Source organism: Oncorhynchus mykiss, chromosome 5, assembly GCF_057628025.1.
Source record: "Oncorhynchus mykiss isolate SJ-2025 chromosome 5, ASM5762802v1, whole genome shotgun sequence".
NCBI lineage: Eukaryota > Metazoa > Chordata > Actinopteri > Salmoniformes > Salmonidae > Oncorhynchus > Oncorhynchus mykiss.
In genome coordinates this window covers 95,526,185-95,549,146 of record NC_143026.1, presented here as the reverse complement: position 1 = coordinate 95,549,146, position 22,962 = coordinate 95,526,185, and the positions used below count along the sequence as shown (strand labels likewise).

Genomic DNA, 22,962 nt, shown 5'->3' with positions numbered 1-22,962 from the left:
TACATGATGATCTATAGAGACTGTTGATATAGGCTACATGATGATCTATAGAGACTGTTGATATAGGCTACATGATGATCTATAGAGACTGTTGATATAGGCTACATCTATAGAGACTGTTGATGTAGTCTACATGATGATCTATAGAGACTGTTGATGTAGGCTACATGATGATCTATAGAGACTGTTGATATAGGCTACATGATGATCTATAGAGACTGTTGATATAGGCTACATGATGATCTATAGAGACTGTTGATATAGGCTACATGATGATCTATAGAGACTGTTGATATAGGCTACATCTATAGAGACTGTTGATATAGGCTACATGATGATATATAGAGACTGTTGATGTAGGCTACATGATGATCTATAGAGACTGTTGATATAGGCTACATGATGATCTATAGAGACTGTTGATATAGGCTACATGATGATCTATAGAGACTGTTGATATAGGCTACATCTATAGAGACTGTTGATGTAGGCTACATGATGATCTATAGAGACTGTTGATGGAGGCTACATGATGATCTATAGAGACTGTTGATATAGGCTACATGGTGATCTATAGAGACTGTTGATGTAGGCTACATGATGATCTATAGAGACTGTTGATATAGGCTACATGGTGATCTATAGAGACTGTTGATGTAGGCTACATGATGATCTATAGAGACTGTTGATGTAGGCTACATGATGATCTATAGAGACTGTTGATATAGGCTACATGATGATCTATATAGAGACTGTTGATATAGGCTACATGATGATCTATAGAGACTGTTAATATAGGCTACATGGTGATCTATAGAGACTGTTTATGTAGGCTACATGATGATCTATAGAGACTGTTGATATAGGCTACATGATGATCTATAGAGACTGTTGATATAGGCTACATGGTGATCTATAGAGACTGTTCATGTAGGCTACATGATGATCTATAGAGACTGTTGATATAGGCTACATGATGATTTATAGAGACTGTTGATGTAGGCTACATGATGATCTATAGAGACTGTTGATATAGGCTACATGATGATCTATAGAGACTGTTGATATAGGCTACATGATGATCTATAGAGACTGTTGATATAGGCTACATCTATAGAGACTGTTGATGTAGGCTACATGATGATCTATAGAGACTGTTGATGTAGGCTACATGATGATCTATAGAGACTGTTGATATAGGCTACATGATGATCTATAGAGACTGTTGATATAGGCTACATGATGATATATAGAGACTGTTGATATAGGCTACATGATGATCTATAGAGACTGTTGATATAGGCTACATCTATAGAGACTGTTGATATAGGCTACATGATGATCTATAGAGACTGTTGATGTAGGCTACATGATGATCTATAGAGACTGTTGATATAGGCTACATCTATAGAGACTGTTGATGTAGGCTACATGATGATCTATAGAGACTGTTGATGTAGGCTACATGATGATCTATAGAGACTGTTGATATAGGCTACATGATGATCTATAGAGACTGTTGATATAGGCTACATGATGATCTATAGAGACTGTTGATGTAGGCTACATGGTGATCTATAGAGACTGTTGATATAGGCTACATGATGATCTATAGAGACTGTTGATATAGGCTACATCTATAGAGACTGTTGATGTAGGCTACATGATGATCTATAGAGACTGTTGATGTAGGCTACATGATGATCTATAGAGACTGTTGATACAGGCTACATGATGATCTATAGAGACTGTTGATATAGGCTACATGATGATCTATAGAGAATGTTGATATAGGCTACATGATGATCTATAGAGACTGTTGATATAGGCTACATCTATAGAGACTGTTGATATAGGCTACATGATGATCTATAGAGACTGTTGATGTAGGCTACATGGTGATCTATAGAGACTGTTGATATAGGCTACATGATGATCTATAGAGACTGTTGATATAGGCTACATGATTATCTATAGAGACTGTTGATATAGGCTACATCTATAGAGACTGTTGATGTAGGCTACATGATGATCTATAGAGACTGTTGATGTAGGCTACATGATGATCTATAGAGACTGTTGATATAGGCTACATGATGATCTATAGAGACTGTTGATATAGGCTACATGATGATCTATAGAGACTGTTGATATAGGCTACATGGTGATCTATAGAGACTGTTGATGTAGGCTACATGATGATCTATAGAGACTGTTGATATAGGCTACATGATGATCTATAGAGACTGTTGATATAGGTTACATGGTGATCTATAGAGACTGTTGATGTAGGCTACATGATGATCTATGTTGATATAGGCTACATTATGATCTATAGAGACTGTTGATATAGGATACATGATGATCTATAGAGACTGTTGATGGAGGCTACATGATGATCTATAGAGACTGTTGATATAGGCTACATGATGATATATAGAGACTGTTGATGTAGGCTACATGATGATCTATAGAGACTGTTGATGGAGGCTACATGATGATCTATAGAGACTGTTGATGTAGGCTACATTATGATCTATAGAGACTGTTGATGTAGGCTACATGATGATCTATAGAGACTGTTGATATAGGCTACATGATGATCTATAGAGACTGTTGATATAGGCTACATGATGATCTATAGAGACTGTTGATGTAGGCTACATGATGATCTATAGAGACTGTTGATGTAGGCTACATGATGATCTATATAGACTGTTGATGGAGGCTACATGATGATCTATAGAGACTGTTGATGTAGGCTACATCTATAGAGACTGTTGATGTAGGCTACATCTATAGAGACTGTTGATGTAGGCTACATGATGATCTATAGAGACTGTTGATGTAGGCTACATCTATAGAGACTGTTGATGTAGGCTACATGATGATCTATAGAGACTGTTGATATAGGCTACATGATGATCTATAGAGACTGTTGATATAGGCTACATGATGATCTATAGAGACTGTTGATATAGGCTAAATCTATAGAGACTGTTGATGTAGGCTACATGATCATCTATAGAGACTGTTGATATAGGCTACATGATGATCTATAGAGACTGTTGATGGAGGCTACATGATGACCTATAGAGACTGTTGATATAGGCTACATCTATAGAGACTGTTGATGTAGGCTACATTATGATCTATAGAGACTGTTGATATAGGCTACATGATGATCTATAGAGACTGTTGATATAGGCTACATGATGATCTATAGAGACTGTTGATGTAGGCTACATGATGATCTATAGAGACTGTTGATATAGGCTACATGATGATCTATAGAGACTGTTGATATAGGCTACATGATGATCTATAGAGACTGTTGATATAGGCTACATCTATAGAGACTGTTGATGTAGGCTACATTATGATCTATAGAGACTGTTGATGTAGGCTACATGATGATCTATAGAGACTGTTGATATAGGCTACATGATGATCTATAGAGACTGTTGATATAGGCTACATGATGATCTATAGAGACTGTTGATATAGGCTACATGATGATCTATAGAGACTGTTGATATAGGCTACATCTATAGAGACTGTTGATATAGGCTACATGATGATCTATAGAGACTGTTGATGTAGGCTACATGATGATCTATAGAGACTGTTGATATAGGCTACATGATGATCTATAGAGACTGTTGATATAGGCTACATGATTATCTATAGAGACTGTTGATATAGGCTACATCTATAGAGACTGTTGATGTAGGCTACATGATGATCTATAGAGACTGTTGATGTAGGCTACATGATGATCTATAGAGACTGTTGATATAGGCTACATGATGATCTATAGAGACTGTTGATATAGGCTACATGATGATCTATAGAGACTGTTGATATAGGCTACATGGTGATCTATAGAGACTGTTGATGTAGGCTACATGATGATCTATAGAGACTGTTGATATAGGCTACATGATGATCTATAGAGACTGTTGATATAGGCTACATGGTGATCTATAGAGACTGTTGATGTAGGCTACATGATGATCTATGTTGATATAGGCTACATTATGATCTATAGAGACTGTTGATATAGGCTACATCTATAGAGATTGTTGATGTAGGCTACATGGTGATCTATAGAGACTGTTGATGTAGGCTACATGATGATCTATAGAGACTGTTGATATAGGCTACATGATGATCTATAGAGACTGTTGATATAGGCTACATGGTGATCTATAGAGACTGTTGATGTAGGCTACATGATGATCTATAGAGACTGTTGATATAGGCTACATGATGATACATAGAGACTGTTGATGTAGGCTACATGATGATCTATAGAGACTGTTGATATAGGCTACATGATGATCTATAGAGACTGTTGATATAGGCTACATGATGATCTATAGAGACTGTTGATATAGGCTACATCTATAGAGACTGTTGATGTAGTCTACATGATGATCTATAGAGACTGTTGATGTAGGCTACATGATGATCTATAGAGACTGTTGATATAGGCTACATGATGATCTATAGAGACTGTTGATATAGGCTACATGATGATCTATAGAGACTGTTGATATAGGCTACATGATGATCTATAGAGACTGTTGATATAGGCTACATCTATAGAGACTGTTGATATAGGCTACATGATGATCTATAGAGACTGTTGATGTAGGCTACATGATGATCTATAGAGACTGTTGATATAGGCTACATGATGATCTATAGAGACTGTTGATATAGGCTACATGATGATCTATAGAGACTGTTGATATAGGCTACATCTATAGAGACTGTTGATGTAGGCTACATGATGATCTATAGAGACTGTTGATGTAGGCTACATGATGATCTATAGAGACTGTTGATATAGGCTACATTATGATCTATAGAGACTGTTGATATAGGCTACATGATGATCTATAGAGACTGTTGATATAGGCTACATGGTGATCTATAGAGACTGTTGATGTAGGCTACATGATGATCTATAGAGACTGTTGATATAGGCTACATGATGATCTATAGAGACTGTTGATATAGGCTACATGGTGATCTATAGAGACTGTTGATGTAGGCTACATGATGATCTATGTTGATATAGGCTACATTATGATCTATAGAGACTGTTGATATAGGATACATGATGATCTATAGAGACTGTTGATGGAGGCTACATGATGATCTATAGAGACTGTTGATATAGGCTACATGGTGATCTATAGAGACTGTTGATGTAGGCTACATGATGATCTATAGAGACTGTTGATATAGGCTACATGATGATCTATAGAGACTGTTGATATAGGCTACATGGTGATCTATAGAGACTGTTGATGTAGGCTACATGATGATCTATAGAGACTGTTGATGTAGGCTACATGATGATCTATAGAGACTGTTGATGGAGGCTACATGATGATCTATAGAGACTGTTGATGTAGGCTACATCTATAGAGACTGTTGATGTAGGCTACATGATGATCTATAGAGACTGTTGATATAGGCTACATGATGATCTATAGAGACTGTTGATATAGGCTACATGATGATCTATAGAGACTGTTGATATAGGCTACATGATGATCTATAGAGACTGTTGATATAGGCTACATCTATAGAGACTGTTGATGTAGGCTACATGATGATCTATAGAGACTGTTGATATAGGCTACATGATGATCTATAGAGAGTGTTGATATAGGCTACATGATGATCTATAGAGACTGTTGATATAGGCTACATCTATAGAGACTGTTGATGTAGGCTACATGATGATCTATAGAGACTGTTGATGTAGGCTACATGATGATCTATAGAGACTGTTGATATAGGCTACATTATGATCTATAGAGACTGTTGATATAGGCTACATGATGATCTATAGAGACTGTTGATATAGGCTACATGGTGATCTATAGAGACTGTTGATGTAGGCTACATGATGATCTATAGAGACTGTTGATATAGGCTACATGATGATCTATAGAGACTGTTGATATAGGCTACATGGTGATCTATAGAGACTGTTGATGTAGGCTACATGATGATCTATGTTGATATAGGCTACATTATGATCTATAGAGACTGTTGATATAGGATACATGATGATCTATAGAGACTGTTGATGGAGGCTACATGATGATCTATAGAGACTGTTGATATAGGCTACATGGTGATCTATAGAGACTGTTGATGTAGGCTACATGATGATCTATAGAGACTGTTGATATAGGCTACATGATGATCTATAGAGACTGTTGATATAGGCTACATGGTGATCTATAGAGACTGTTGATGTAGGCTACATGATGATCTATAGAGACTGTTGATATAGGCTACATGATGATCTATAGAGACTGTTGATATAGGCTACATGGTGATCTATAGAGACTGTTGATGTAGGCTACATGATGATCTATAGAGACTGTTGATGTAGGCTACATGATGATCTATAGAGACTGTTGATGGAGGCTACATGATGATCTATAGAGACTGTTGATGTAGGCTACATCTATAGAGACTGTTGATGTAGGCTACATGATGATCTATAGAGACTGTTGATATAGGCTACATGATGATCTATAGAGACTGTTGATATAGGCTACATGATGATCTATAGAGACTGTTGATATAGGCTACATGATGATCTATAGAGACTGTTGATATAGGCTACATCTATAGAGACTGTTGATGTAGGCTACATGATGATCTATAGAGACTGTTGATATAGGCTACATGATGATCTATAGAGAGTGTTGATATAGGCTACATGATGATCTATAGAGACTGTTGATATAGGCTACATCTATAGAGACTGTTGATGTAGGCTACATGATGATCTATAGAGACTGTTGATGTAGGCTACATGATGATCTATAGAGACTGTTGATATAGGCTACATTATGATCTATAGAGACTGTTGATATAGGCTACATGATGATCTATAGAGACTGTTGATATAGGCTACATGGTGATCTATAGAGACTGTTGATGTAGGCTACATGATGATCTATAGAGACTGTTGATATAGGCTACATGATGATCTATAGAGACTGTTGATATAGGCTACATGGTGATCTATAGAGACTGTTGATGTAGGCTACATGATGATCTATGTTGATATAGGCTACATTATGATCTATAGAGACTGTTGATATAGGATACATGATGATCTATAGAGACTGTTGATGGAGGCTACATGATGATCTATAGAGACTGTTGATATAGGCTACATGGTGATCTATAGAGACTGTTGATGTAGGCTACATGATGATCTATAGAGACTGTTGATATAGGCTACATGATGATCTATAGAGACTGTTGATATAGGCTACATGGTGATCTATAGAGACTGTTGATGTAGGCTACATGATGATCTATGTTGATATAGGCTACATTATGATCTATAGAGACTGTTGATATAGGATACATGATGATCTATAGAGACTGTTGATGGAGGCTACATGATGATCTATAGAGACTGTTGATATAGGCTACATGATGATCTATAGAGACTGTTGATGTAGGCTACATGATGATCTATAGAGACTGTTGATGGAGGCTACATGATGATCTATAGAGACTGTTGATGTAGGCTACATGATGATCTATAGAGACTGTTGATGTAGGCTACATGATGATCTATAGAGACTGTTGATATAGGCTACATGATGATCTATAGAGACTGTTGATATAGGATACATGATGATCTATAGAGACTGTTGATATAGGCTACATGATGATCTATAGAGACTGTTGATGTAGGCTACATGATGATCTATAGAGACTGTTGATGTAGGCTACATGATGATCTATAGAGACTGTTGATGTAGGCTACATGATGATCTATGTTGATATAGGCTACATTATGATCTATAGAGACTGTTGATGTAGGCTACATGATGATCTATAGAGACTGTTGATATAGGCTACATGATGATCTATAGAGACTGTTGATGTAGACTACACGGTCTAGATGTGTCTTTTACTTGAACTCAGTGAAGAATTTATTTGGGCTGCAATCTGAGGTGCAGTTGACTCTAATGAACTAATCCTCTGCAGCAGAGATGACTCTGGGTCTTCCTTTCCTGTGGCGGCCCTCATGAGAGCCAGTTTCTTCATAGCGTTTGATGGTGTTTGCGAATGCACTTGAAGAAACTGATGGACTGTCGTTTCTCTTTGATTATTTGAGTTGTTCTTGCCATAATATGGACTTAGTCTTTTACCAAATGGGCTATCTTCTGTATACCCCCCCTACCTTGTAACAACGCAACTGATTGGCTCAAACGCATTAATAAGAAGGAAAGAAATTCCGCAAATTAACTTTTAACAGGGCACACCTGTTAATTAAAATGCATTCCAGGTGACTACCTCATAAAGCTGGTTGAGAGAATACCAAGAGTGAACAAAGCTGTCATCAAGGCAAAGGGTGGCTACTATGAAGAATCTCAAATATAAAATATATTTTGATTTATTAAACACATTTTGGTTACTACATGATTCCATATGTGTCATTTAATTGTTTTTATGTCTTCACTATTATTCCACAATGTAAAAAATAGTAAAAATAAAGAAAAACCCTTGAATGAGTGGGTGTCCAAACTTTTGACTGTACTGTATATAAAGTGTAATATTAGGATGCAAACTCGTTTATTCATTTCAACTCTATATCTAACATGGTACAGGTGTCATCTTTTTTAAAGTCCATAACCATGTGTGTGTGTAGGTGTTTTTTGTTTCAAAGTAGATTTGTTTAAGACTACCAATAAACACTCTGTGTGACCCTGATTTAGCCCACTGCAGTAAAAGGCCTCTGAGACTGGAGAACACGGATGTAGAGACTGTTAAGGATATAAGTCTCTGAGACTGGAGAACACGGATGTAGAGACTGTTAAGGATTGAAGTCTCTGAGACTGGAGAACATGGATGTAGAGACTGTTCAGGATATAAGTCTCTGAGACTGGAGAACATGGATGTAGAGACGGTTAAGGATATGTCTCTGAGACTGGAGAACATGGATGTAGAGACGGTTAAGGATATGTCTCTGAGACTGGAGAAATCAGTGGACAGTCTGGAATATGACATCACACAGCCTTGAACGAGATGGAGGTTTATTGACGAACATGGACGTAGGTCACAGGGCCGGTAAAAGAAATGATGAACTATATAAGGTGCAAATTAGGATTTAGACATGGAAGTGGGAACCAACCAACCAGCAACCTAAATAACCTTAACCAGCACCCAGTGGTAGTAGGCTGCCAGACACGCAACCCTTCACATCCACACACAAGCCCTCCAGGAGCAGCTAACATCATGCTCCCAGTCCAAACTACTCATGTCAATAGGCATCCCAGACGGTTCTAAATGTGAGCCATGTAAAGGCTGTTGATTTACTGCTACACGGACAAATAACAGCCGGTTTATAGTGAGAGCGTCGTCCCAAAGAGCAGCCTAATTCGACTGTTTGTCGTGCACTACTTTAGACCAGGGCCCCATAGGGTTAGTGCACTACTTTAGACAAGGGCCCATAGGGGTAGTGCACTACTTTATACCAGGACCCATAGGGGTAGTGCACTACTTTAGACCAGGGTAGTGCACTACTTTAGACCAGGGCCCATAGGGGTAGTGCACTACTTTAGACCAGGGTAGTGCACTACTTTAGACCAGGGCCCCATAGGGGTAGTGCACTACTTTAGACCAGGGCCCCATAGGGTTAGTGCACTACTTTAGACAAGGGCCCATAGGGGTAGTGCACTACTTTAGACCAGGACCCATAGGGGTAGTGCACTACTTTAGACCAGGGTAGTGCACTACTTTAGACCAGGGCCCATAGGGGTAGTGCACTGCTTTAGACCAGGGCCCATAGGGGTAGTGCACTACTTGAGAACAGGGTCCATAGGGCTGGGGTCAAAAGTACTGCCCTATACAGGGAGTAGGGTGAAAATCGGGATGCATCTCAGGTTCTTGATTGCAGTGTGGTCAGGGAGGATATAGAATAGCAAGTACCATTCACTTTAAAGATTCAAATATATATATACATATACTGCTCAAAAAAATAAAGGGAACACTAAAATAACACATCCTAGATCTGAATGAATGAAATATTCTTGTTAAATACTTTTTTCTTTACATAGTTGAATGTGCTGACAACAAAATCACACAAAAATTATCAATGGAAATCAAATGTATCAACCCATGGAGGTCTGGATTTTCCCTCCTACGGCCTCCTCCACATCTCCTGATGTACTGGCCTGTCTCCTGGTAGCGCCTCCATGCTCTGGACACTACGCTGACAGACACAGCAAACCTTCTTGCCACAGCTCGCATTGATGTGCCATCCTGGATGAGCTGCACTACCTGAGCCACTTGTGTGGGTTGTAGACTCCGTCTCATGCTACCACTAGAGTGAAAGCACCGCCAGCATTCAAAAGTGACCAAAACATCAGCCAGGAAGCATAGGAACTGAGAAGTGGTCTGTGGTTATCACCTGCAGAACCACTCCTTTATTGGGGGTGTCTTGCTTATTGCCTATAATTTCCACCTGTTGTCTATTCCATTTGCACAACAGCATGTGAAATTTATTGTCAATCAGTGTTGCTTCCTCAGTGGACAGTTTGATTTCACAGAAGTGTGATTGACTTGGAGTTACATTGTGTTGTTTAAGTGTTCCCTTTATTTTTTTGAGCAGTGTATATATATATATATATATATATATATATATATATATATATATATGTTTTCACTATTTTCACTATTGGGCCCTGTGTAGACAGATAGACAGGCCGGGCCCTGTGTAGACAGATAGACAGGCCGGGCCCTGTCTAGACAGATAGACAGGCCGGGCCCTGTGTAGACAGATAGACAGGCCGGGCCCTGTGTAGACAGATAGAGTTGGGTCTGCGGTTAGCTAGCCTGTTGTTGGGGGTTTAGAAAGGAGTTTATCCCCGTGACTGATGTCTTGTTACTTAGAGAGTTATTTATTCTTTCTGCCCTGAGGGGAAGGCTGTTCAGCATGCACCTACAGACAGATAGACAGGCTAGTCCCCTTCAGCCCCCCACCTATAGACAGACAAACAAGACAGGCCTGGCCCCTCCAGCCCCCCACCTAAAGACAGACAGGCAGACAGACAGGCTGGGGCCCCTCCACGGCACATCAGCAGCCCAGACTGAAGACTGGGTACTAGGCCAGAGTTCAGAGGTCACCACTAAACAGAGCTGGAACTATTGTCTCGTACTAGGTCGGCCACATCCACCGATGAATATGCAATCAAAACAAACAGACCAGCCGATCTGGGGTCTTCTCCTGTGTCATCATTAATCACACCTTTAAAGACCTCAAGCTCTTCACCCTCTCGTCTGTCAGCCCTCCTCTCCCTCCTCCCTTTCATCCCTCATCCACCCCCCCTCTCCCTCTCATCAGTCATCTCCCCCCTCCTCCTCTCTCTCTCATCCGTCAACCAGGCTGGAAGAGGGACACGACTGCTCAACAATAGACTGCTGGAAGAGGTCTCCTGCTCTCCGATGCATGTTTTTACTGTGGCCATTTTGGGTCTCAAACCAGGAAGTGGAATGGTAAAAAAATAACAAATAAACCATACTACCTTGATGAGAAGAAGGTTTCCTCACGTCTTATAATACACAGACACCGAGAGGACAGAACATTAGGAACACCTGCTCTTCCCACGACATAGACTAACTGTTTTTATTTTTTCTCAACGCAATAGTTTCTCGTGTGTATCAAGAATGTTCCACCACCCAGAGGATCCACAGCCAACTTGACACAACTGTGGGAAGCATTGGAGTCGACATGGGGGCCGGCATCCCTGTGGAACGCTTTCGACACCTTGTAGGGTCCGTGACCCGACGAACAGAAGCTGTTCTGAGAGCAAAAGAAGGAGGAGGGGATGCAACTCGATATTAGAACAGTGTTTCGTAATGTTTTGTGCACTCAGTGTAAATGGATGGTATAGTTTTCCAACTTTCACAAACAAATGTAATGTGGTTCTTCAAATCAAATCACATTTTCTTTTTCACATGCACCGAATACAACACGTGAATTGACTACTTTACAAGCCCTAAACCAACCATGCAGTTCAAGGAATGGAGTTAAGAAAATATTTACGAAATAAACTCAAGTAGAGAATAAATGAAAATAAAAAGTAACAAAATAAAATGACATAACAATAACGAGGCTATATACAGGAGGTACCGGTACCGAGTCAATGTGGAGGGTACAGGTTAGTCGAGGTCATTTGTACATGTAGGGGCCAACGTAAATGGTCCAGGTGGCCATTTTATTATTTGTTCAGCAGTCTTATGGCTTGGGAGTAGAAGCTGGTAAGAAGCCCTTTGGACCTATACTTGGCGCTCCGGTACCGCTTGCCGTGCGGTAGCAGAGAGAACAGTCTTTGACTTTGGTGACTGGAGTCTTTGACAATTTCTTGGGCCTTCCACTGACACCGCCTAGTATAGAGATCCTGGATGGCAGGAAACTTGGCTCCAGTGATGTATTGGGCCGTACGCACTACCCTCTGTAGCGCATTAGGTAAGATGCCGAGCAGTTGCCATACCAGGCGGCGATGCAACCGGTTAGGATGCTCTCGATGGTGCAGCTGTAGAACTTTTTGAGTATCTGGGGACCCATGCCAAATCTTTTCAGTCTCCTGAGGGGGAATAGGTTTTGTTGTGCCCTCTTCACAACTGTCTTGGTATGTTTGGACCCTGAAAGATTGTTGGTGATGTGGAAAACGATGAACTTGAAACTCTCAACCCGCTCCTCTACAGCCCCGCCGATGGGGGCCTGTTCGGCCCTCCTTTTCCCGTAGTCCACGATCAGCTCCTTTTGTCTTGCTCACATTGAGGGAGAGGTTGTTTTCCTGACACTGCCAGTGACCTCTGACCTCTTCCCTATAGGCTTTTTCTTTGTTGTCGGATATCAGACACTGTTGTGTCGTCAACAAACTTAATGAAGGTGTTGGAGTCGTGCTTGGCCACGCAGTCGTGGGTGAACAGGGAATACAGGAGGGGACTAAGCACACACCCCTGAGGGGCCCCAGTATAAAGACTCTGCATCAAAAAGGGGAAATGAGGTGTTGCCTACTCTTATCACCTGGGGGCGGCCTGTCAGGCAGTCCAGGATCCAGTTGCAGAGGGAGGTGTTTAGTCCCAGGGTCCTTAGCTTAGTGATGAGCTTTGTGGGCACTACGGTGTTGAACGCTGAGCTGTCGTCAATGAACAGCATTCTCACACAGGTGTTCCTTTTGTCCATGTGGGAAAGGGCAGTGTGGAGTGTGATTGAGATTGCGTCATCTGTGGACCTGTTGGGGTAGTGTGCCAATTGGAGTGGGTTCAGGGTATCTGGGAGGATGCTGTTGGTGTGAGCCATGACCGGTCTTTCAAAGCACTTCATGGCTACCGACGTGAGTGCTACGGGGCGGTAATCATTTAGGAAGGTTGCCTTCGCTTTCTTGGGCACAGAGACTATGGTGGTCTGCTTGAAAATGGAGGTATTACATACTTGGTCAGGGAGAGATTGAAAATATTAGTGAAGACACTTGCCTTTTGATCCGTGCTTTGAGTACAAGTCCAGGTAATCCATCTGGCCCCGCGGCTTTGTGAATGTTGACCTGTTTAAAGGTCTTTCTCACATCGGCTACAGAGAGCGCGATCACACAGTCGTCAGGAACAGCTTGCGCTCTCATGCATTTTTCAGTATTCCTTGCCTCGAAGCGAGCATAAAAGGTATTTAGCTCGTCTGGTCGGCTCGCGTCACTGGGTCTCCCTTTGTAGTCCATAGTAGTTTTCAAGCCCTGCCACATCCGATGAACGTCAGAACTGGTGTAGTAGGAGTCAATCCTATTCCTGTATTGATGCTTTGAATGTTTGATGTTTCATCTGAGGGCGTAGCAGAATTTCATGTGCATTGACATTTAGAGAAAGCTTTTTATCCATTCACCTTTCAAGGTTATTGTTTGTTTATCAGTCAGAATCTGACAAAATCTTAGTGGTACCTTTAGCTATATTAGAGTGAGTTTTCTGTTTTCTCCAGCCAAAGCCCTCATACAGCTATAGTAATGCTTCTCAATACACATAAGGTAGAGGCTGTGTTTGTAAACTGTCTCAAAAGGTTTAAGGTTAAAGGTCAGGCTGTGAGTTTAAACCAACAGCTTACCATACTGCTCCCCTTACATCTCACCTGTCTGTCTACGGGTAAACACTTGAACCACCTTTAAATAGAACAGAACACTGTTTAAACGATACCAGATGTTCCATTTAATTATCATACATTATATCCAACATTTTAAGTTCAATTTAAGTGTGAAACGTGTCGGTTATTTTATTGACCTTTTCAACACTCAGAACAGGCTTCTTGGAAAAGCAACATTCCAGTTGGAGGAGAGGATTTGAATACTGCGTGACTCTCCGTAGACTTTTAGCTGTCATATTTTTTTATTTAATTACATTTTTCATTACATTTTTAAACATACAATCTACCTGCAGTGAAGCCCCTCAACATGCACATTATGTTCAGTCATCTAGCAGACGCTCCCCATCCAGAGAGACCCACGGGAGCAACAAGGGTCAAGCACCCTGCCCCAAGGGCACATCGACAGATCTCCCACCAAGTCAAATCAGGGACCCGAACCAGCGACCTCTCGATCACCTGCCCAAGCTCCCGACGGCCAGGCCACCAACCATCCAGGATCCCCCACCAGTTCACCAAAGTCCTGCCCCTCAACCATCCGAGACCCCTCTACAGCACTCTAGACTCTACCTTCACTCTAGACTCTACCTTCACTCTAAACTCTACCTTCACTCTAGACTCTACCTTCAGTCTAGACTCTGCTTTCAGTCTAGACTCTGCCTTCAGTCTAGACTCTGCCTTCAGTCTAGACTCTGCCTTCACTCTAGACTCTGCCTTCACTCTAGACTCTGCCTTCACTCTAGACTCTGCCTTCACTCTAGACTCTACCTTCACTCTAGACTCTACCTTCACTCTAGACTCTACCTTCACTCTAGACTCTGCCTTCAGTCTAGACTCTGCCTTCAGTCTAGACTCTACCTTCAGTCTAGACTCTGCCTTCACTCTAGACTACCTTCACTCTAGACTCTGCCTTCACTCTAGACTCTACCTTCAGTCTAGACTCTGCCTTCAGTCTAGACTCTGCCTTCAGTCTAGACTCTGCCTTGCGCTCTGCTCTTGTAATCTGTGGTGACATTGTTGCCATTCATACGCCACACCTATAAATATCAGACCAGACCGGGCTGGCAGCTGAACGTCCAGACACAACTGTTTCAACGTCTGTTTGCGCCTACAGACACCCTAGTCGGAGAACCATCCCTGACCCAGCAACAGACTTCCTATCCCTGGTCTGGTTCGACAATCCAACTATCTCTGACCCAGCAACAGACCTCCTATCCCTGGTCGAGTCAACCAAACCAAGTGTCTCTGACCCAGCAACTGAGAGTCTTTCTGAGACGTCTACTTTCTTTCTCCTCTATCTGGAAATATTATAAATTGTACATAAACGGTTGGCTGCGATGGTGAAGAGCAATGATGCCAAAACAGAGTGTTTCCATAGATTATTACTCTCTTGTGGATAGCACAATGTTTCATGTGAACACTGAGCCAGTCACTAGAGAGGTGAAACCGTACATCCATAATGTCAAAAGTGCCAAGGGCCACAACGCCAAGTGATTTAGTTGAACCTTTTATTTAACTAGGCAAGTCAGTTAAGAACAAATTCTTATTTTCAATGACACTCTAGGAACAGCCGGTTAACTGCCTTCTTCAGGGGAAGAACAACAGATTTTTACCTTGTCAGAGCTCAGGGATTCGATCTCGGTTACTGGCCCAATGCTCTAACCACTAAGCTACCCTGCCACCCAATAGATGGTTGCCTTAGATTAATACTCCCATGTGGATAGCCCAGGGTTTCATGCTGACAACGGTCCATTACGATGTCCGTTATGTGAAGTTCAAGTGCTCCGGGTCTTTTGACAGTTACGTGGCTAAATGCTACTCTAACACACCACTCACAGCACACCAGTTGTTAGCTAGCTACTTACCGATGAAAGGGGAGCTCAGGGCAGTACCCCACAGCTGTGGAGTATGGACAATTCATTTTAAACTGTTCTCTCTTTTTTTCTTGTTTCAACTCTTCAATGCTGTCGGTAGATCACATAAACACGTGTATTAGTGATCGCACATGGACTAGTTGAATAAATAGAATAAATGAATCCAGGGACTGGGGTTTAAAGTACCGGGAGGGTCAAGTGCACAGCAGTGAAGAACGTCTGGAGGATGTTCAGATTTTTTTGTATTTTTTTCTTTGGCTCATCAGCGAAGAGGCGGGGCTTGTGACAGCTCACTGACCAATCCCCAGAAGCAGCTGGACAGGGGTATCACTCTCCCTCAGTTTCTAGGATATATATATCAAGCAAAACACCCCTCCTCACCCCCTCCCTCCCTCGTGCCTTAGTCTGACATTTACACCAGATTCCCTGGAAGTTTAGTAGACAGACATGTCTGTTGCATCACACAGCCCACTATCCAGCCCACTATACTGCCCACTGCAAACCCACTGGCATCAGTCTGTCCACTATACAGCCCACTATACTGCCCACTATACAGCCCACTATACTGCCCACTATACAGCCCACTATACTGCCCACTATACTGCCCACTATACTGCCCACTATACAGCCCACTATACTGCCCACTATACAGCCCACTATACTGCCCACTATACAGCCCACTATACTGCCCACTATACTTCCCACTATACTGCCCACTATACAGCCCACTATACTGCCCACTATACTGCCCACTATACTGCCCACTGCAAACCCACTGGCATCAGTCTGCCCACTATACAGCCCACTGGCATCAGTCTGCCCACTATACAGCCCACTGGCATCAGTCTGCCCACTATACAGCCCACTGGGATCAGTCTGCCCACTATACAGCCCACTATACTGCCCACTACACAGCCCACTGTACTGCCCACTATACTGCCCACTGCAAACCCACTGCCATCAGTCTGCCCACTATACAGCCCACTGGCATCAGTCAGCCCACTATACAGCCCACTGGCATCAGTCTGCCCACTATACAGCCCACTGGCATCAGTCTGCCCACTATACAGCCCACTGGCATCAGTATGCCCACTATACAGCCCACTGGCATCAGTCTGCCCACTATACAGCCCACTATACTGCCCACTATACTGCCCACTGCAAACCCACTGGCATCAGTCTGCCCACTATACAGCCCACTGGCATCAGTCTGCCCACTATACTGCCCACTGCAAACCCACTGGCATCAGTCTGCCCACTATACCGCCCACTGGCATCAGTCTGCCTACTATGCAGCCCACTGGCATCAGTCTGCCCACTATACAGCCCACTGGCATCAGTCTGCCCACTATACAGCCCACTATACTGCCCACTATACTGCCCACTGCAAACCCACTGGCATCAGTCTGCCTACTATACTACCCACTGCAAACCCACTGGCATCAGTCAGCCCACTATACCGCCCACTGGCATCAGTCTGCCTACTATACAGCCCACTGGCATCAGTCTGCCCACTATACAGCCCACTGGCCTCAGTATGCCCACTATACAGCCCACTGGCATCAGTCTGCCCACTACAAAGCCCACTGGCATCAGTCTGCCCACTATACTGCCCACTGCAAACCCACTGGCATCAGTCAGCCCACTATACCGCCCACTGGCATCAGTCTGCCTACTATACAGCCCACTGGCATCAGTCTGCCCACTATACCGCCCACTGGCATCAGTCTGCCTACTATACAGCCCACTGGCATCAGTCTGCCCACTATACAGCCCACTGGCCTCAGTATGCCCACTATACAGCCCACTGGCATCAGTCTGCCCACTATACAGCCCACTATACTGCCCACTATACTGCCCACTGCAAACCCACTGGCATCAGTCTGCCCACTATACAGCCCCCTGCAAACCCACTGGCATCAGTCTGCCCACTATACTGCCCCCTGCAAACGCACTGGCATCAGTCTGCACACTATACAGCCCACTGGCATCAGTCTGCCCACTATACAGCCCACTGGCATCAGTCTGCCCACTACATAGCCCACTGGCATCAGTCTGCCTACTATACAGCCCACTGGCATCAGTCTGCCCACTATACAGCCCACTGGCATCAGTCTGCCCACTACACAGCCCACTGGCATCAGTCTGCCTACTATACTGCCCCCTGCAAACCCACTGGCATCAGTCTGCCCACTATACAGCCCACTGGCATCAGTTTGCCCACTATACAGCCCACTGGCATCAGTCTGCCCACTACACAGCCCACTGGCATCAGTCTGCCCACTATACAGCCCACTGGCATCAGTCTGCCCACTATACAGCCCACTTGCATCACTCTGCCCACTACACAGCCCACTGGCATCAGTCTGCCCACTATACTGCCCACTGCAAACCCACTGGCATCAGTCTGCCCACTATACAGCCCACTGGCATCAGTCTGCCCACTATACTGCCCTAGGCAAACCCACTGGCATCAGTCTGCCCACTACACAGCCCACTGGCATCAGTCTGCCCACTATACAGCCCACTGGCATCAGTCTGCCCACTATACAGCCCATTGGCATCAGTCTGCCCACTATACTGCCCACTATACTGCCCACTGCAAACCCACTGGCATCAGTCTGCCCACTATACTGCCCACTATACTGCCCACTGCAAACCCACTGGCATCAGTCTGCCCACTATACAGCCCACTGGCATCAGTCTGCCCACTATACAGCCCACTGGCATCAGTATGCCCACTATACTGCCCCCTGCAAACCCAGTAGCATCAGTCTGCCCACTATACAGCCCACTGGCATCAGTCTGCCCACTACACAGCCCACTGGCATCAGTCTGCCCACTATACAACCCACTGGCATCAGTCTGCCCACTATACAGCCCACTGGCATCAGTCTGCCCACTATACTGCCCACTGCAAACCCACTGGCATCAGTCTGCCCACTATACAGCCCACTGGCATCAGTCTGCCCACTATACAGCCCACTGGCATCAGCCTGCCCACTATACAGCCCACTGGCATCAGTCTGCCCACTATACATTCCACTGGTATCAGCCTAGCTAGCATAGAGATCCCATGAACATACCACTGGCATCAGCCTGGCTAGCGCAGAGATGCCACAAGCATTTCGCTACACCCGCATTAACATCTGCTAAACACGTGTATGTGACCAATACAATTTGATTTGATTTGAACATGCCACTGGCATCAGCTAGAATAGCAAGTGAATATAAGTTGTTGATGTCTGTTGTTGTCTGTTGTTCTAAGCAGAAACAAAGAGAGGCCAGACAGACTGACAGATTAGAAGCTTTTCCACTAGTCTAGTCTAACAAAAACACATCTCTTTCAGTTGAACAACAAAACACCAACCACACACACACACATACGCTCTCTCTCACCCATATCGTAAGTAGCTGTAAACCAAGAGATGGTTTTAGGAGATGAATGAAGAGTGAATCAGCCGTCTAAAATATAGGGCAGGGTCACAGCGATGTTGGGTATCCAGGGAACACAAGCCAACGGTGGTTAACAGAGAGATGAGATGGACTGTTGTCCCTCCGATAAAGGCAGCCCTGCTCCTTCCAGGGACGGACTGGGACCAGAAATCAGCTGGGCCAGTTTGGTTTATTTAAGGCCCCCACACTGGCCCATTATTTTCTTCTGACTCCCTTTATTAGGAAAGTGATGATAGTTCTGCAAAAAAAAAAAACTTAAGACAGGCCCACTAAGCTAAAGACGGACCAGCCCATCTGGCATTTGCCAGAATTCCCTTCCAACCCACAATGCACCAGGCAGAGAGAGCTGCTTATGACATCAGGGTATGCCAACCTAGTGTGGTGAACTAAAACTGTCGCCATGAACTGATACGCAAAATGACACCGGGTTCAAAACTTAGAGTTTTTCAATTAACATTATTATACAAAATTCCTGCAACCAATAGAATGTTATATACTGTATACAACCATCCCAGCTCAGCAGATTTTGCTGGGAAGAAACAAATTGCAACATTTACCTGGAGCTAACTTCTGGGTCATTTGAAAATTCATAGTCAATCGATAAATAATATGATAAGATGATAATATGATAAGATATGATATGATCTTAGCAAAAAATGTTTATCTTTAATTTACAATTTGTAGAACCTATGAGAATAGAAAGGTTCAGAACTATTGTGAAACAGTTGAAAAAATATATGGCAAATAGAAAACTGGATGGTGTTCAGCGATAGATGGGAAGGGCAGAGTGGAGCTGAACGGTGGGACCAATTATAACAACATAACTAATGTATAACATGCTGTGTGCGTAAAATATATACAGGTTCAGATCTGTTGTGAAATAGCACAGTTGAAAAATATATGGCAAATAGAAAACAAAGTGGATGGTCTTCAGAGATGGGAGGGGTTGATGGATGGGACTAAAAACAAACAAAATAATGTACATTTACTATCTGTAAAATGTATGTAGTATGTATGAGCTGGAAGTAGAAGTATTGTTGTCTATTAGTTAACTCGGATTAGGGGAGGGGCAGTAGGGGTAGGAGAAAATAATACAATATTTCATTTGTTTACTCCAATTAGGGGAGGGGCTGTAAGGTTAGGAGAAAAAAAAGGCTGTATCAATTGTGACTTTAATTCTACTGAGAAGGAAAATGAAATAAGAGAAAAATGTCAGATCCAGTTCCAACTCCCAGTACTAGATCCCTCCAGTTACAACCCCCAACCCCCCAGTACTAGATCCCTCAAGTTCCAACCCCCAGTACTAGATCCCTCCAGTTACAACCCCCAACCCCCCAGTACTAGATCCCTCAAGTTCCAACCCCCCAGTACTAGATCCCTCTAGTTCCAACCCCCAACCCCCCAGTACTAGATCCCTCCAGTTCCAACCCCCAGTACTAGATCCCTCCAGTTCCAACCCCCAACCCCCCAGTACTAGATCCCTCCATTTCCAACCCCCAGTGCTAGATCCCTCCAGTTCCAACCCCCAGTACTAGATCCCTCCAGTTCCAACCCCCAGGACAAGATCCCTCCAGTTCCAACCCCCAGTACTAGATCCCTCCAGCACCAAACCCTAATACTAAATCCCTCCAGTTCCAACCCCCAGTACTAGATCCCTCCAGTTCCAACTCCCCAGTACTAGATCCCTCCAGTTCCAACACCCTAGCACCCAGTACTAGATCACTCCAGTTCCAACATCCCAGCACTAGATCCCTCCAGTTCCAAACCCCCAGCAGTAGATCCCTCCAGTTCCAAAAATCCAGCACTAGATCCCTCGAGTTCCATCCCCAAACCCCCCAGCACTAGATCCCTCCAGTTCCAACCCCCAGTACTAGATCCCTCCAGTTCCAACCCGCAACCACCCAGTACTAGATCCCTCCAGTTCCAACCCCCTAGTACAATATCCCTCCAGTTCCAACCCCCAGTACTAGATCTCTCCAGTTCCATCCCCCAACCCCCCAGTACTAGATCCCGCCAGTTCCAACCCCCCAGCATCCAGTACTAGATCCCTCCAGTTCCAACCCCCAGCACTAGATCCCTCCATTTCTAACCCGCAGTACTAGATCCCTCCAGTTCCAACCCCCCAGCACCCAGTACTAGATCCCTCCAGTTCCAACCCCCATCACCCAGCACTTTATCCCTCCAAACACTCACCAGCCACTATCTACAGCTTCTTGTCTTCTCCAGCTTCCAAGGCACCAGAAAGTTATTTTAAACTACACCAACCCCTTACAGCAACCCCTTAAACCAACCCCTTACACCAACCCCTTAAACCAACCCCTTACACCAACCCCTTACAGCAACCCCTTACACCAACCCCTTTCACCAACCCCTTAAACCAACCCCTTACAGCAACCCCTTAAACCAACCCCTTACAGCAACCCCTTACACCAACCCCTTACACCAACCCCTTTCACCAACCCCTTTCACCAACCCCTTACACCAACCCCTTACACCAACCCCTTTCACCAACCCCTTACACCAACCCTTACAGCAACCCCTTACACCAACCCCCTACACCAACCCCTTACACCAACCCCTTACACCAACCCCTTACATCAACCCCTTACACCAACCCCTTTCACCAACCCCTTACACCAACCCCTTTCACCAACCCCTTACACCAACCCCTTTTACCAACCCCTTACACCAACCCCTTTCACCAACCCCTTACACCAACCCCTTACACCAACCCCTTACACCAACCCCTTAAACCAACCCCTAACACCACCCCTTACACCAACCCCTTTCACCAACCCCTTACACCAACCCCTTACACCAACCCTTACACCAACCCCTTTCACCAACCCCTTACACCAACCCTTACACCAACCCTAACACCAAACCCCTACACCAACCCCTTACACCAACCCCTTTCACCAACCCCTTACACCAACCCCTTTCACCAACCCCTTACACCAACCCCTTACACCAACCCCTTACACCAACCCCTTACACCAACCCCTTAAACCAACCCCTAACACCACCCCTTACACCAACCCCTTTCACCAACCCCTTACACCAACCCCTTACCCCAACCCCTTTCACCAACCCCTTTCACCAACCCCTTACACCAACCCCTTACACCAACCCCTTACACCAACCCCTTTCACCAACCCCTTACACCAACCCTTACACCAACCCTAACACCAACCCCCTACACCAACCCCTTACACCAACCCTTTTCACCAACCCCTTACACCAACCCCTTTCACCAACCCCTTACACCAACCCCTTACACCAACCCCTTACACCAACCCCTTACACCAACCCCTTAAACCAACCCCTAACACCACCCCTTACACCAACCCCTTTCACCAACCCCTTACACCAACCCCTTACACCAACCCCTTACACCAACCCCTTTCACCAACCCCTTACACCAACCCCTTACACCAACCC

At 43.9% G+C, this 22,962-nt stretch overlaps 1 protein-coding gene across 4 annotated transcripts in view; it reads right to left on the bottom strand.

Annotated features, from left to right (window-relative positions):
- LOC110490603 (tumor protein 63) overlaps positions 1-16,295 on the bottom strand; it is a 167,386-nt gene extending 151,091 nt beyond the window's left edge. For 2 of the 4 annotated variants that reach the window (XM_090236486.1, XM_090236488.1), the window contains exon 1: positions 16,057-16,295. In XM_090236486.1, coding sequence (XP_090092612.1) covers positions 16,057-16,112 — 56 coding nt within the window. In that variant the 5' untranslated portion in view covers positions 16,113-16,295. The remainder of the gene's footprint in view (positions 1-16,056) is intronic. The other 2 variants (XM_090236485.1, XM_090236487.1) reach the window with 1 other exon arrangement.
- Between the last annotated feature and the right edge of the window lie 6,667 nt (positions 16,296-22,962).